Source organism: Macrobrachium nipponense, chromosome 17 (assembly GCF_015104395.2).
Source record: "Macrobrachium nipponense isolate FS-2020 chromosome 17, ASM1510439v2, whole genome shotgun sequence".
Classification (NCBI taxonomy): domain Eukaryota; kingdom Metazoa; phylum Arthropoda; class Malacostraca; order Decapoda; family Palaemonidae; genus Macrobrachium; species Macrobrachium nipponense.
Window position 1 is genome coordinate 24,897,141 of NC_087210.1, and position 17,500 is coordinate 24,914,640.

The 17,500-nt window shown below is 32.5% G+C and overlaps 1 protein-coding gene and 1 long non-coding RNA gene across 2 annotated transcripts in view; one reads left to right on the forward strand and one right to left on the reverse strand.

Moving 5' to 3' along the window:
* The window catches only part of LOC135196140 (uncharacterized), a 69,412-nt gene that overhangs the window by 26,448 nt on the left and 25,464 nt on the right, over positions 1-17,500 (forward strand). The window lies entirely within an intron of this gene.
* Positions 3,085-17,500, reverse strand: part of LOC135196139 (uncharacterized) — a 164,786-nt gene continuing 150,370 nt past the window's right edge. The window contains exons 5-7 of the mRNA XM_064222681.1: positions 13,811-13,944; positions 8,181-8,409; positions 3,085-3,257 (exon numbers count right to left, since the gene is read on the reverse strand). Coding sequence (XP_064078751.1) covers positions 3,178-3,257; positions 8,181-8,409; positions 13,811-13,944 — 443 coding nt within the window. The 3' untranslated portion in view covers positions 3,085-3,177. The remainder of the gene's footprint in view (positions 3,258-8,180; positions 8,410-13,810; positions 13,945-17,500) is intronic.

Consider the following 17,500-nt stretch of genomic DNA (forward strand, 5'->3'; position numbering starts at 1 on the left):
GGATAGACTAGCGTTTGTTTAGATGGTGATGCGTATCACACCAAGGGGGGATATTACATATGAACATTTGCATCGATTATAAAAGCCTTATTCGAAACAACTTTCTACGGTTACTGGGTAGAATCCTTAATGAATTTAATTATATGTTGGAAGATATATTTAGAAAGTTCAATTTCTTCTTTATCTGCTAACATGGATTTTGTCTGAATGTTGGTATTGGAATGCTTGTCTGTTGTCGTCGTTGCTATGGCGGGCCCTGTCCACTTTTTTTTTTTTTTTTTAAATTACTGTTCCGAACATCTGTTGGGTAATAGACTATCATGATCAATTATAACTTCCTCTCTTTTAAAACGTGGGCAACTTTCACACTCATAATGTCTTGTTTCTTTCACGTCGTAAACCAGCTGTATTAATTTGAGTTAAGTTTTATTAAAGAAATTTGCGTACATACGTTGCTTTCCTCTAAATATTTATAGTATTATCGTAAGCTGATCATTTTCCTCATTTCTTATGCTTGTGCCTAACAAATGAGTGCTTAGATGGTGATGATTTTGCTGTTCAAAAGGCCTGAAATATTGTGCTCTCCAACACAACATTAACAGCCTCCGGCACTGGGTTATGTGAATGAGTCATCAAATCCTGAGGCAAGTATCACTGGAAATAAAGTATATATATACATATACAAATACATATAGTATGAATAATACAAATACTGCATACATATACTAAATGTACAAGAATCCATGGAAAGGGTCACTTGAAGCAGATGACCTTTTACTGTTGAATTTGTATATGAACACGACGTCTTATTGTTGAAGTGTTTCAAGTTTATAACGCTTAAAAGTACAAGGGTGCTTCTTCGAAATCCAAATGGATTAGTCAAATATGACCAATTTGTTGATTTTGGAAAATACCGTCGCGGTACTTCCTTAAATGAGGGCTTATTTCGTGGTTAAATAATTCAGTCTATTGTTTCCCAATGCATAATTATGTGGGTCCTCGTACTGTACACTCATGTTTGGAATTCAAGCGTTCCTTGGCATGATCCAAGACGAAAGTGGCTAAGGCTAACTGGTTAGTAACCAAGTCCAAGTTCTGAAAAGTACGCTCTATTGCATTGTGACAAACTGTGATTACACTAATGAGTCCATAACAGTATTTTTCATAACTGCTGAAGTGAGTATGACTTCTCTTTATACCAAAGTGAGCTTTTGGCGCTTGACATTACCTTATTCTACGATGTTCCTTCGACCGTACTTCCTTTGTTTCTTAACAACTTGACCGTTATTTTGACACAAAATGAACTGGTGTGCTGCCCGTATAAGCGTTTTGCCACAAATTTTATTTGAGAGCAGATCCATATGGCCATGAAGGTGACGGAACTCAGGCGTGAAATGACTTGCATTTTTCTCAGAAAGTATCAAAATCTTCGTAATTAAAAGGGGCACGATACCATCTGGAAAGATAGGGATGATACTAGAATAGTCGATATCTAGATAAGTATCAGTTTATCCCTGTTAATAGATATTTGGTGCCGTTCCCAAGTCTAAAAATGAATATAATTGCCATTTTAGGTGGTACAAAGTCACACTTTTGTCTGGGATTGATACTTAGGTCTGGAAGTTTCCAGGTTTTCTCTCTGACGCACGACCAAGAAGCAGCATGTCCTTTATGCTCACTTTTTCCTAATTCTTGAGGGATAATCTTTCCATCATAAAAAAAAATTAATCGCACTTGCTTTTGAATGATAAATACATCAGATTTCTGCCCTCGGCAATTTATCATACTTCCTTTTGGGTATACGTATATACCCTTATGAACCACTTTGCTGTGGTTAGAACAGTTCCTCATCCTTGAAATTATCACTGCGTATTTCTTGTTAAACGGACAAAGGGATCTTCTGAAAGTGAACATTACTATTTAGTTGTGTGAGGCACTGTTAGCACAGACTTCTTATAACTTATTAAGCTTTATCTTTGGGTCAGCTGATGGTGCCATCCTTTGTTTTTGTAATTTATATGTGTGTGTGTATAATATATATATATATATATATATATATATAGTATATATATATATATATATATATATGTGTGTGTGTGTGTGTGTGTGTGTGTGTATGTATGTATGTACTATATATATTAGAAATTTAGGAATATACTGGTACAGCATTGTAAATAGATCAGTGCGTAATCGCATACTGAGAAGTCGAGTAGACCAGTCTATCCAGTGAGCGCACACATGGCCATAAAAGAGAGACGTGTCCGTTTCTTATTAGTTTTAGCTACTTTGTCTTTGTAGGGCGGTTTTTTTTCCAGATGTTTAATGAATAGTTCGAGGATAGACATTCGGAGATAATGTGTATCATGAGGGCTATCTATCTTAATGACTCGACTGATTGCATTGCGGGTCATTTTTTTCATTATTTTAGTAGGCCTCACAAAAAGTATCTCGAATTAAAACTTTTGAGGAATTTGCCGTAAGCTGTAAATGTGTATTGCCTGTGTCTACATTTATTATAAATGTAAAGTTGTATATTATTTGTACAGGCTTTACTTGACAAAAGGTTTCATGTTAGAGCAAAAACAGCTTTCGCCGTCATTGTTCCAATCGGTTATTCTCATGAAATTAAAATGAATTCATCTCACTGCCAGATACCCACTAAAAACCATTCATTTAGTTATTTTTCAGTATACATCGTTGAATGGGATTTTCAGTTTCCTATGAGAAAGGTAATACTCATTTCCCACACATTTTCGTATGAGTTTAAAAAACTATTTGAATATATTGCCAGTGGCCAAAAGCAAATTTCCCCGGTGTGCTTGTATACATTTTCGGTGAGAATTTTTATTTTTGTAATGCATGGAAATATATGTATGAAGCAGATGAATCAAGAAATAAAAACATACGTTAGGTAATTATGATCAAAGTAAAGACAATTAAATAGTATATACATAGATACATACATACATATATTGCATTAGGGGATCTAGATAAAAAAAAATCTGAAGAGTGCTTTTGGGGAGACGAATGGGAGAGGGGGGAGGGAGGAGGAGGAGGAGGGTAGGAGGTTAGGAGGAAGGGAGGAGGAGTACGAAGAGCGGCCACTACAGACGAGGTCAAGAGAATTCCCGAAAGTGGAGATGTCTGTAGGAAGGTCTTGTTTGGAGATCAGTTTCTCTAAATAATCCAAGAGTACAGGAGGAACTGTAGAAGAAGCAGATGCTGTAGCAACCTACGAGATAGGCAATCCGTGCAACCTGAAAGACGAGAAATGTTACAGTGACTATATATATAATATAATATATATATATATGAATATATATATATATATAGTTGTAATATTATATATATATATATATATATATATGATATATATTGATATATAGATATATAGAGATATATATATATATATATAATATATATATATATATATATATATATATAGACATTATAGCTATATATATATATATATATATATATTATAAATATATATATTATATATAATATATATATATATGTGTGTATATGTATGAATGTACAATACACTACACACACACTTATATTATATATGCATGCATCATTTTATTTTGAATGAATTTGATTATACCTATCTGTTTCATTCTTAGAGCTAAATTAATTTTGTAGAATTGCATGTTGACAGTTTTATATACCTTATATATATATATATATATATATATATATATATATATATATATATATATATATATATATATATAATATATAATCACATGGTTACATACACTCCTAAATATACTATACATGCATATAAACCGTATTTGATTATACATATCTATTTCACTGTTAAATCTGAGAGAATTTTATGGTTTTAAATTATATATATTTAATTGTACGTTAGGTTTAAATTAATCAAGCACTTATAACCAGAAATTTGTGTATACCGACATATTTATTTTGTTTGGTCTGATTTACATGTTTGTTGATGTTCGAAAAGGCATGCATTTTGTCATTATAATTAATTGTTATCTGTGGGTGTTTTAATTACGTATTATAAATTGATGTGTGGGCGGCGATGTTCAGGGTTGTTGGACTCAATTCATTTATTCTTTTAAATCAATGCATTATACCTACTTGCAATACAAACACGAATGAATATCAAGTGTGTACAATCAATTGAGCCAAAATGATTCATTTAAATGTTAAATATATTGATGTTCAAGTGTATAGTAATATCCTATATTTTATTAAGTGCACTTCGAAGTTAATTAACATACAGATTTATATCGTTCACCAACATGAAAAGCATGTCCGCCCTCTGCTTTCTGTGTTTGCAAATATTTCGTTACAAGATGTCGTCAACCGATATTTAATGCTCATCTTATTAGGCGTGAAGTGTATGATTTGTTTGCCTTAATCTGCATGCTGCTGATGCAAGTAAATTTCCTTGTAAACTGACGTATCTTTATTTTCCCTTTCATCTGATTTGTGCCTTGTATACTGTAACCTCGTTGCTTTTTATCAGAATTTCTGCTGGTCAATTTATTTAGAAATTTTATGCAACCCCATTCATTAGTAATTTGGGTCGCTCTTTTTTATGTTCCTTTATCAGTTCTTTGATGTGTCACTTTCCATACATTCTATAATCTTTTATGTCAGCTTTGCTCCAGTGTATTGGGCAGTTCCTTTCTCGCTTTCGGCTGAAGAGGAGAGAGCAGAGGCAGTCGTTCAACCATTAAAAAAGAAGAAGAAAACAGTAGGAATTTAAGAGAAAGGAAGAAAATTGCCATTTAGTAGGGAACAGATATAGGGCAGACCCATCTTCTTTGTTTTTTAAATACTTGTTCTGTGTTAATACCAGACTTGAAAATCTCAATCTTGTTTACATTTTATTTACCCAGGGCCGTTTGCTTTATTTTCGCTGTTTTGCCATTAAACGTATCTTTATTAAACTCGCTCATCTTCAGTTTATTTATATTCTATTTCGCTTATTTTTGTAGTCATTTTTCATGCTTCTGTTGTCCTTGTTCTCATTCCGTCTTTTTCAAGGCGAAATCCAAGTGATTGTAACCCCACCTCCCACAAGGGGTTAGGGCTTCCCAACTTGATTTCAGTCCGGAAAAAAAGTTTACATTGGCGCCCAGTCGTAGTCTCAAAACTTAATTTCAATTCACAGGTTTGTTCCCTCTATTTTTTTGAGATCTTGTCTCCTCTTTTCAGTGAAGTAGACTCTGATTATTTTTCATTCCTTCATTCCGTTTCTCTTCCCTTACTTAGCTAGGTTACATGATCTGATTTTTACTTCATATTGCTTCCATTTGGTGTAAGTCGTGTACAATTTTTATTGTATTCTATTACCATAATTATTATTATTATTATTATTATTATTATTATTTTATTATTATTATTATTATTATTATTATTATTATTATGATAATAAACGTCACGTGATACCAGCTATACCAGCACCAATACCAGCCCTTAAACCGAAGACGACCCCGGCCCTGAACTGAACTACGCTTACGGAATAATACCGGCACTGACGACGACCCCTGCTTGACCTGGACCTGATATCCTGTTCTAATAAAAGATTACCTTCAGCATTTATAATTTTTTTAAAAATTCCCAATATGAATATTGACCAGTTACTCAGAAACTTCGCTGAGCCTGAGAAACGAATTGTAAGGAAAATAGAAAAAACAATATATAAAATCAACTCGCTTAATTCTGCCATTCTTTTTAACAGTATTTAGCCTAAAAGAGGGTCTTCTACTACCAAAATTATATTATTATTATTATTATTATATATTATTAGATAGATAGATTATGATAGATTAGATATTATTAGATAGATAGATATTAGATTAGAAGATGAACCTTATTCATATGGAACAACACAAAAGGGCCCATTGACTTAAAATTCAAGCTTCCAATGAATATGGTGATTATTAAAAAGTAAGACGAGGTAAAGGGAAATATAGAAAGAAAATAGTCATAAATAGAAATTGACCTAAAACAGGTTGCATTGATTTTATCACTGTTATAAATGTATGTGGCCTTTCTTACAATACCTATATTTTGTACGGAATTTGCTGACGCTTTCATTAGATGTTTCTCAAAAATCAGGTGTTACTCAAAAGTTAGGCGTACGATAGTTAAAACTTCAGACTCATTCAGCAGACTTCCATTCTCTTAGAGGGGATGATGGGGTGGAAAATCTGTACGAGATCTGGTATTCAATAGTATTTTCGTTTTACTGACGTTCAGTCTCTTACCCCACCGACTACACCATTTACTAATCCGCGCCTTGTCACGATGAAAACTAAGAGCAGCTTCAATTTTCATAAGTGGAGGCTATACTACACCCACATACTGAACAATCTTGTTTTCCAGGCCAACAACCATATCACTTGTATACACTAAAAATAACAGTGGACCAAGAACACAACTTTGTGGAACTCCAGATACAATAGGTCTTGGTTCGCTAAATAACCCATCTACAACAACTCATTGCTACCTGTCTACCTGCACGGAATCTTGAAGTGAACCTAAAACATATCCACCCACTCGAAGATTCTGAAGTTTATAAATAAGTGCCTTGGGCTTTACTAAATCGAAAACAGCACGAACATGATTGAATTACTCTACACTCAAAACTCCCAGCGAGGTTCTCTTGCAAAAGGTATGCCAAATCTAAGGCCCCATCCACACGGTCGAGTTTTGCTCGACGAACTTTGTCCGATGTGACGTCAGAAGCGGATAAACAGCGAGGAAAGTCAGAACTTAGCCACGGTTTCTCCGCTTCTGACGTCACATCGAAAAAAGTTCGTCGAGCAAAGCTCGGCCGTGTGGACAGGGCCTAAGGCCCCGTCCACACGGTCGAGCTTTGGTCGATGAACTTTGTCCTATGTGACATCAGAAGCGGAGAAACTGCGAGAAGAGTCAGAAGCTCATCCCCTGTTTCTCTGCTTCTGACGTCACATTGAACATAGTTCGTCGAGCAAAGCTCGGCCGTGTGGACGGGGCCTAAAAGGGCATCGCAGGTACGTATTTACTATCGCCAAACATTCCTTAAGATTCAACATACTTACCTAGTGAATTTAAAAACAAGCTTTTTTGTTCAACTTTGGAGAGCACATTGCGAATAGAAATTGGGTTGTAGTTACTGCTGTCTGCAGATATGCCGTTCTTTGGAACAGGCGCTGTATTGCAAAGGGCTTGTGTTAATTTGCAAAGATACTACGTCGACATAAAACCTATTGAATCAACTAGTCTTAGGAGGCAGCACACTACAAACCTTTTTGTGCAGTCTTACTTTCAACCCAATCTTCTCAAGTCTAGATTTTGAATCGAGCAATGAAAACGTCCATTTTGTGATATCTCCCTTTACTTGACAACTTCCTAAATTTTTCAGTATATAGTGTTGAGTAAATAATGACACGCAACGGAAGTCTGTCCTTATTTCCATTGAGCCAGAGACTTCTCGATTTGCTTTACGTTTCACGCTGTTATGGAAGTATGTTTTGTGTAGCTTCAGTTTTCTTGTTTAGATTTTTTTTATTTCTTTCTTAGTTTATTACATCAGTACGAAATTTATTCAAAATTTCTTGATAGTTATTTTCCACTTTCAAGTATTTGAAGTGGTTTCAGTTAAGTTCATCCACCGAAATCTGTCCGTATATTTCAGATATTCCCACAACACCATCATATAGACGAAGGACTCCAGGAAGTTTATGCACAGTCGTTTTTTAATTTGGCATGTTGAAGATCAAAAATAAATACTCCAACCTCATCCTCATGGATGTTAATCTGATGAAATCAAGGCCGTTTCTGTGCAAAAGCCTCATTTAATAGGACATCATCTAAGTGAAACTTGTATCCTTTCCTAGTGTTAAGTTCAGCATTTCTATTTATTTATCAGATCTTTTATTTACTATAATTTCAGGGTCCAAATATCGCCTCAAAATAATATTCTAATTTATTTTATTTATCTTATTTTATTGATTATAATTACAGGGTCGGAATATCGCCTCAAAATGATGTTCTAATATATTTTATTTATCTCATCATCCATTCTAACATTATTTTAGGAATCCTCAGATCATCCATTCTAATATTATTTTAGGAATCCTCAGATTATCCATTCTAAAATTATTTTAGGAATCCTCAGTTTATGTAGCTCTTGTACTGTTTCCATAGCTTACCTGATGTGTGGTAGAGGTCGCTACTTATAAACCATTGGCTGGAGGGTTCCCTAATGATGACCTGCGATGACCTTTGGTAGAGGTCAGCCAGGCGGCCCACGCACTTGATGGACATAGTAGACCCCTTGAAATGGTGTCGCTTTACACTCAGAGTGAGTTGGCTGCTGACACTCTCCAGTTCAGCTGGATTGATGATGCGGTCGATCTCATTCACGTTGTTTGGTTCAGCCTGAAACAAGACACTCTGTGAAACCTTCGAGTATATATAAAGCAGTGAAATTAGGATCTGTCACACTAGACATTTGTGTCTACTACAGTTGTCTACTGAGTATCATTCGCCAGTACCTTTATGGGAGTTTTCATTTACTGACTTGTAAAGGATTGTGCCAGTATTGCCTTGCAATTAAATTCTTTGAAGGATATACTATGCAGACTTTTGTTGTCTGCATTTCTTTTCACCTAAAATATCATGCGTTGTGTAGAGATTTTGTGTAAAGTCAAATTCAGTACTTAGATAAAAAAAAAATGTCTAAGAAGACGTTTCTATAAATTTCAGTTTTACGAGTCAATACTAGTTGTAAATGAGATGTTCAAGAAATTTTCCAGACGCCCGAAAATTCTAACATATGTAATAATCCGAAAAGGCTATGAACTGTAACACCTTTTCAACAGAATAGCTCTCTAGTATGAAGAAGTAAAACAAAAAATAGTAAATACAGCAAATGGACATGTGTACATAAAATTATCATTAATAGATCAGACTTGATAGGCGTACAGTTACATAAATACATAAATACCCATATACATCATAATATATTTTTATATATATATTATATATAAATAATAGATAATATATATATATATAATATATATAGATTATTATATATAATATATAGATATATTGCTTATAATATATAGATAGATAATAATATATATATATAAAGTACAAATACATACATCATACACACATCAATATATTCAATATATATACTGATGCTTCCCCATATATATATATATAATCATAAATATAATATATATATCATATTTTATATATTATTATATATATATATATATATAGATATATAGAAGAATATATATATATAATAATAATATATATTATACGTACAATACATACATACCATATATATACATATATATATTCCACCATACATATACATACATATGTGGTGTTTGATACGTATATACACACCATGAATGTGTGTATACATTTATGTTTATGTAGACATTATTATTATTTATTATTATTATTATTATTATTATTATTATTATTATATATTCAGTAGATGAAAGCCTATTCATATGAAACAATCCAACAGGGGCCATTGACTTGAAATTCAAGCTTTAAAGAATAGGGTGTTCATTGAGAAGAGGAGAAAAAAGTGAAGTATATAAAGAAGAGATTCCACTGATTAAAAAAGAATAAAATAAATTAATACATAAAAATTTATTAAACTGCTTAAGTTCCAACTGCACGAACGGTGTGAAGAATATATTATAATATATATAATATATATATATATATATAAATATATATATATATACACATATATATATACACATATATAATAATATATATATATATATATATATAATATATATATATATATACATATATATTGCACACGCGCACACAGTTGGAACTTCAGAAGTTCAAGTGAAAATGCAATGCATTACTACCCTCATACTACTCTTATCTATATATATATATATATATATACTATATATATATATATATATACATATACACATACATATACTTATACATATTCATATACTGGCTGACCAACCTGGTGCTGCCAGGGAAAACTGAATGACCTGTAAATATCTCTCTCCTTCCAAACCCCCTCTACTCTCTCTCTCTCTCTCTCTCTCTCTCTCTCTCTCCTGTTAAGATAGATAGTTGCTTCAGTTACATTGCCCAACGTTTTTGACATTTCATATTCACCAAATCTCACCCCTATTCCTATTGAGGCTGAACTTAAACTTGAAGGGCACTGGGTTGTGTCTCTTCATCCCAACAATCTCAAAAACCATGGATTAGGCACTAATATCTGTTGTTTTATGTTATTTTTTCATGTTATCCTATAGGGGGTGAATTTGGACTTCAAGGACCTTGGGAGTGTCACTATTCATCTCAGCGACATCAATACTATGGGTTAGAGTTAGACACTCATATCTGTTACCCCCGTTCCCACCCATTTTCATCCCTCCTCCCTATTGGGGCTGAACTTGGTCTTGAAGGGTATTGGGAGTGTCACTACTTATCTCAGTGACCTCAAAAACTATGGATTAGACACTCATATTTGTTGTTTTCGATTAATTTTACGCTGCCCCCTTCTCGCTCCCGCTCCCTATTGAGGCTGAATTTGGACTTGAAGGGTGTTGGAAGTGTCAATACTCATCTCGGCAACCTCGAAAACTATGGGTTAGACACTAAAATCTCCTTTTCTGTTTTTATTGTCACCTCTTTCCCAGAACAGAAGTAAAGGTTTAGAAGATAGTGGCATATGACATCAGGAGCTTTTATATTTAAATAAACTCAGACCACCAGAATAAATGGGTTTGAAGTGCTTTTCATAAAACTGAGAGAAAAACTAAATCCGCAGTAATTTTGTAATAGATAATCATGGTTCCATATAGTTTTGAGCAAAATGTGAATTTTATTGCAGATTCCTTCATATGGCTGTTGTAATGTAGATTTCAGATTTAGAATAAGTGATAGGCCTTAGTCATATTGAGTAACGTGAGTTTGGAAAGGAATAATTGGAAGTGAACACTTCAGTGTTATATCGCGGCATGCAAATATGCCAGCCACATTCTTGCAATTTAGGACACAAGAAAATGAAAGTAGGCCCTTGAGTAGTGACATTGGTATGGAATGTAAAGTAGGCGGAGGAGAAAAATCCAGTAGGAAATGATGTTCTCGGCTCTGTAAGCAGCATGGCAAAAGACAGGTTCGGTAGTAATTTATAAGGACATCATATTTATTCTGCAGTCTTTTAGTTATGTCCCCTAAAGAGTAATACATTAAGATTTTGATCGTAATTTTACCTCTCGAAAATGTTCCAATAATGGAAAGTGGACCAGAAAAATTTAATTTACCAGAAACGGAATGTTCCCAGAGAAAGGTAGGAAAATCACCGAGAGCAAAGGTTAATTTCAGTGAGAGCTTGAGGTGGCAGTTGGAAGGCTAAGCTCCAAGAGGAATTCGGGTGTGCTAATAGAAAGTGCTTTAAATGAAACATCGTTTACAGGGAACTGGTTAAGAAAGTACTTTTGTATGGCATAATATGACGCGCATAGCTGAAACGGTCTTGAAAATATGTTGAGTAGTTTTGAGGAAAATGCAAATAATCGCTCAAATGACATTGTTGTATAACACACGTAGCATAATTACAGCTCTTGAAAGAGACATGATAGCTAAAGTACTAGGTAGTGGGAAGTAGGATTATGCCTGCTCAGAAGTATGAAATAACTCCTGGAATATAGAAATATTAGAGTTTGTGAAAAGCATGAATGTCAGGATATTAACCGACCTAGTGGGCGTGGTGATCACATAAGAAACAATGCCTTTTACGTACTGTGAATTCGAAATGAAAAGCCCTAGAATTGAAATGGTTAATTTTGATCTAGCAATATGCCCATTATACTGTGAAGTCCAGAGATTGTATTCAGTATAAGAAGTCCAAGAGCTGCTGAGATAGAAACAAAAATCCAGTTGAAGAATGTTATTAGTGAACAAAGAAATGTTAAAAAAAAAGAAAGATGACTTTTTAAATATATACAGTATAAGAGCAGGAAACTGGAAGATACGAGGAAATGATTATCTATTCTTGCGTTGTTATTGTTAAAACATTCATTAGGGTACACTGAGCCAGGCAAACGAAAGTATAGGAGAGAAAAGATAGATTATAAATGAATCAAATGAGCTTCTCTCTCTCTCTCTCATATATCTTATACACATATATTATATATATATATATATATATATATATATATATATATATATATATATATATATATATATATATATATATATATATGAATAATTATCACATCGAACCGTGATCCATTTATATATCAATTCAAGCTACAAATGTCCTTTAATATCTAAATTCACTTTACCTCCCAAATGATATATTTTGCTATATGTACCGAAGGGGAATTTTTTTTTTTTTTTTTTTTTTTTTTTTTTTTTTAGTTGATAATAATTTCGTCCCCCCATGGGATCGAACCACCGTCCAAGTGGACGGGGACGAAATCAGGACAGTCAGTGACGCTATCCATCAGCCAACAGAGACGTCTCTGTTTTGGCTGATTGGATAGCGTCACTGACTGTCCTGATTTCGTCCCCGTCCACTTGGACGGTGGTTCGATCCCATGACGAAATTATTATCAACTAAAAAATTCCCCTTCGGTACATATATGAAAATATATCATTTGGGAGGTAAAGTGAATTTACATATTAAAGGACATTTGTAGCTTGAATTGATATATATATATCGATATATTATATATAATAATATATATATATATTATCTATATATAAATTATGTATCCTATTTATATATATATATATAAATATATAATAATATTATATATATATAGATATATAATATATAAGGGATCTATATATAAGGATTGTATAGATATATATTAGATTAATATTAATATATATAGAATCTATATATATATATATTAATAGGGTATATTATATAATATATATAGATATAATAATTAATTATAATAATATATAATAATATTATAATATATACTCTTATTATATATAGTTAATTATAATAATTAATAATTATAATAAATATTTAATATATATATATATTATAATATCTATATTATTAATTAATTAATAATATAATAATATAATAATAAAATATTATTATATAAAATAATTTATTATAATATATTATATATATATATATATATATATATATTGAATATATATATATATAAATATACATATATATATTATATATATATATATATATATAAGTTATATATATATATATATAATAGAATAAATATTATTTATATATATATATTGAATATAATTTATTATATATATTATTATAATTTTATATATTATAAGGATCATATATATATATATATATATATATATTATTATATATATATAGAATTATATATATAGATAATATATATATACATATATATAATGTGTATGTATGTACATAGTTATGTATATGTTTATGTTCCTGCACGTTCGTGTTCGTGTGCGTGCGCTTGTGTCCGTGCATGCAAGTTGATGGATGTAATGATGAGATGAGAAGTGGCCGTAAGTATTTCTGAATACTATTTGGTTGAAGCTAAATTTTAGATATAGGAGCTGGAGAGAAAAAGGGAAGTTTAGACGCAAATGTAATTAAGGCGAGGGAGTTGGATGAGAATAATATGTTATGAGGAGCATTACGCGGAAAGTAGATGAAATGTGGCTTACAGAGACGTTGGAATGTTTAGATGGGTAGAGTATGTGAATTACAAGTGTTGTTTATAAGTACTGTGGGAAGGTGTATAGTAGGAGAGTAGGAAGAGGAAAAATATGTATGCTTAAATACAGCTCTAGAAATACGTACCTCGTGATCATTGATATACCAAGTGAGGGCGATTGGGGGCTTTGCAAAGGGCGCTGTGCAGTTTAGCTTGATCAGGTCATTGAGGTGGTAGTACTCCCGACTCCCAGTCAGGTTGGGACGTTCGTTCGGTACCACTGTTGAAGAAAAGATCGATCTCTTAATTAAGGAATAGGCAACTGAAGCAATGGAGTAAGGACAATGGATCCTAAATAGCTGTTAACACGAATATCAAGTGAAAAGGACGCCCAAGTTTCTACAGCGCAATCGAGTTTCCTATACAGCGTATAATGCTGTATGAATCTCTCGGCTGCTGCGCATCCCATGAAACTTTCAGCCACAGCCCGATGGTGGCCTGTGTCGTTGCAGACGCACGATCATGGCTAACTTTAATCTTAATGTTTTTTTTATATATCAAAGTAAAATTGTTTCAGCTTATGTATTTAATTATCATTCAGTATACTGTTTGGAGATAATTACTTTAGCTGCCAAATATTCATTTCGAAATGGGTACACTCATAGTTTCCTTTTCGTTTACTATGAGAGGTCTACAGAAATGATGTAATCAAACCTTAGTAGGTCATAATTTCATTTCATATCTGCAGGAAAATGATAAAGAATAACGATGGTTTTACATTGGATTATTGAGGGCTTAAATTAATGGGGTTGCTGGAGATGAAGCTCGGTTTAAGCCAGCACGGACTCTTGCTCTTTGGGTATCCTGTTACTCAGTGGACGGACTACCTAGGTGTTATAGTATGTGCGTGTGAAGTTGTTGGAAGACATCTCGATTTCGGGTATAAAATAAATATAAATGACAAAAATAAGAACATCCCAGGTTAACATAACCAGTTATTCAGTTAACGAAATAAAAGACAACCTTGTAAAGTCTATGAAGTCTAACGGCAAGAAAATATAATACAAACGTTAAAGATAATAATAACCTAGAAATTAACTAAGTTATATCGAATCAGTTGTAAAAAATGTTGTACTTTTTATGCAAATCATATCCTTGAAACCTGGAGCCATCTATTTAGCGATGAACAGAAATTACTGTCAGTTTCTGATTTTTCCAGTGAACTTGCCAATTCACTTTGCCAGTTAAACGTGGTTTCATCTACCAACTAATTTTTTTGTTTATTAATTTTAGATTACAACTAATGTATTTAATGGATAAGAAAATAAATCTTTTAGTAAATCATAAGATAAACAAATTTGATAATGAGATACATAATAATTTTGTGATTTAGACAAATGGATCAGGTTAATATCAGAGAGGGATCTTCCAGGGCGAATTACCGTCCCCACTACTCTTCGTAGTAGCCATGATTCCCATGACAAAAGTACTGCAGAAGATGGATGCTGGGTACCAACTCAAGAAAAGAGGCAACAGAATTAACCATCTGATGTTCATGGACGACATCAAGCTGTATGGGAAGAGCATCAAGGAAATAGATACCCTAATTCAGACTGTAAGGATTGTTTCTGGTTTCTGGGGACATCAGGATGGAGTTTGGAATAGAAAAATGTGCCTTAGTCAACATACAAAAGGGCAAAGTAACAAGGACTGAAGAGATAAAGCTACCAGATGGAAACAACATCAAACACATAGATGAGACGGGATACAAATACCTGGGAATAATGGAAAGAGGGAATATAAAACACCAAGAGATGAAGGACACGATTATTATTAGTATTTTTTATCTATCACAGTCATCCAATTCGACTGGGTGGTATTTAGTGGGGGTTCCGGGTTGCACCCTGCCTCCTTACTATGTGCGCCGTTTCTAGGATCACACTCTTCTGCATGAGTCCTGGAGCTACTTCATTATTATTATTATTATTATTATTATTATTATTATTATTATTATTATTATTATTATTATTATTATTATTATTATTATTATTATTATTATTATTATTATTATTCGCTTGTTTTGCTCACACATAATGCATAGCTTTGCTTGATCTCATCACTTGTCTCATGTTAGTGACCTCGTTCCATATGTCTAAATCTCAAAATTATTATCACAGTATCTCAGTATTAAATTTGTTTACTGATGATTTACTAAAAGATACATTTTCTTATCCATTAAATACATTAGTTGTACTCTAAAATGAACGAATAAAAAAATTAGTTGGTAGATGAACCCACTTTTAACTGACAAAGTGAATTGGCAAGTTTACTGGAAAAATCAGAAACGGTAATTTCTGTTCATCACTAAATAGATGGTTCCAGGTTTTAAAGACATGATTTGCATAAAAAATGCAGCTTTTTACAGCAAATTCGATATAACTTAGTTCATTTCTAGGTTATTATTATCTTTAATAGTTTGTATTATCCTTTCTTGCCGTTAGACTTCATAGAACTTTTCAAGGTTGTCTTTTATTTCGTTAACTGATAACTGGTTATGTTAACCTGGCTTGTTCTTATTTTGTCATTTATATTTTACCAAGGTTTATTTAACTTATTGTATTAACTCAATATTCACCTGATCCCTCAACAGGGTTTCAAAAACAGACTTTATTTTTTTATGACAACGGACAAAATATCCACATTTAGGGAACTTTTAGCAAAATGATTTCTCGTCTAACACTTGTTGATTTTAAAGTTACACTGTTGAAGTCCCAAAATGAACCAAAAATTTTGAAAGCTGGCTGACAGAAAATGCTGCACGTTTTAATCATGCACGACATAGGAAAAATCTACTGCCAAATCAGTTGCAAATCAGTTCCGACAATTTACTGCTGCGATGTATGTGTCAAGTGCAAAAGAGAGTTTGTAAAGAATAAGCAAAAACATTTTCGGTAAAAGTTGAGTTTAAAAACGTTTCCAAATTGGCAAAACTTACTCGAATAAACTTTGCTCTATAGAATGGTAACATTATATAAAAAAGACTGAAGTAATTTATAATGATTGCAAGTATATGTCGCAGGATTTTGCTTCCATGAGATGTGTAAAAGCATTCTCAAATCAGCAAATTTTGCAATGGAGTAATGTGCTTTAGAATATATGTGGCAAAATATAGGTCATATTTATGATGCTGTTCTAAATTGTAGCAATAATGTTCATAATAATACTTTGAATGATTTATGATAATTATCGATTAATGTAATTTAAAGTTCATTTTTCCAGTAATGATAATAATCGAATAGAAGTATTTGAAATTCATTTTGCAATAGATCCTCGAACATCATAGTTCGATTGCGAGACATTACAATTGCAAACAAGCGCAATTAATATTCATTCGTTTGCAGACCTTTTTACATCGCTTACATGATTAGCCGTTATATTCCTGACAGTGCCGTCATGTTAGCAGAATTTATCCTCATAAATGGAATCATTAGAGTGTTTATTTTTACTAAATAGTTGTTATATTGGTATTATTAATATATTTGACTTGTTACGGGTCTCATTTATAGTTATTTTCAACAATAATTACGTTCTTTTTGTATACATTCAAATATTTTGGTGTGTGATTAGTAGCAGTTAGCTATTTTTCGGCATGCAGCCTGTAGCAAACAAAATAAATAACTTTTCCAGATCGTTGAAATACTATCTGACCCTTCGTATTTCCATTCTAGTCTTTCCTTCAATAACTGCATAATTATGATAAAGATTTTCCTTCAACAACTGCATACTCTGATAAAAACTTTCATTCAGCAACTGCATAATTATGATAAAGACTTTCC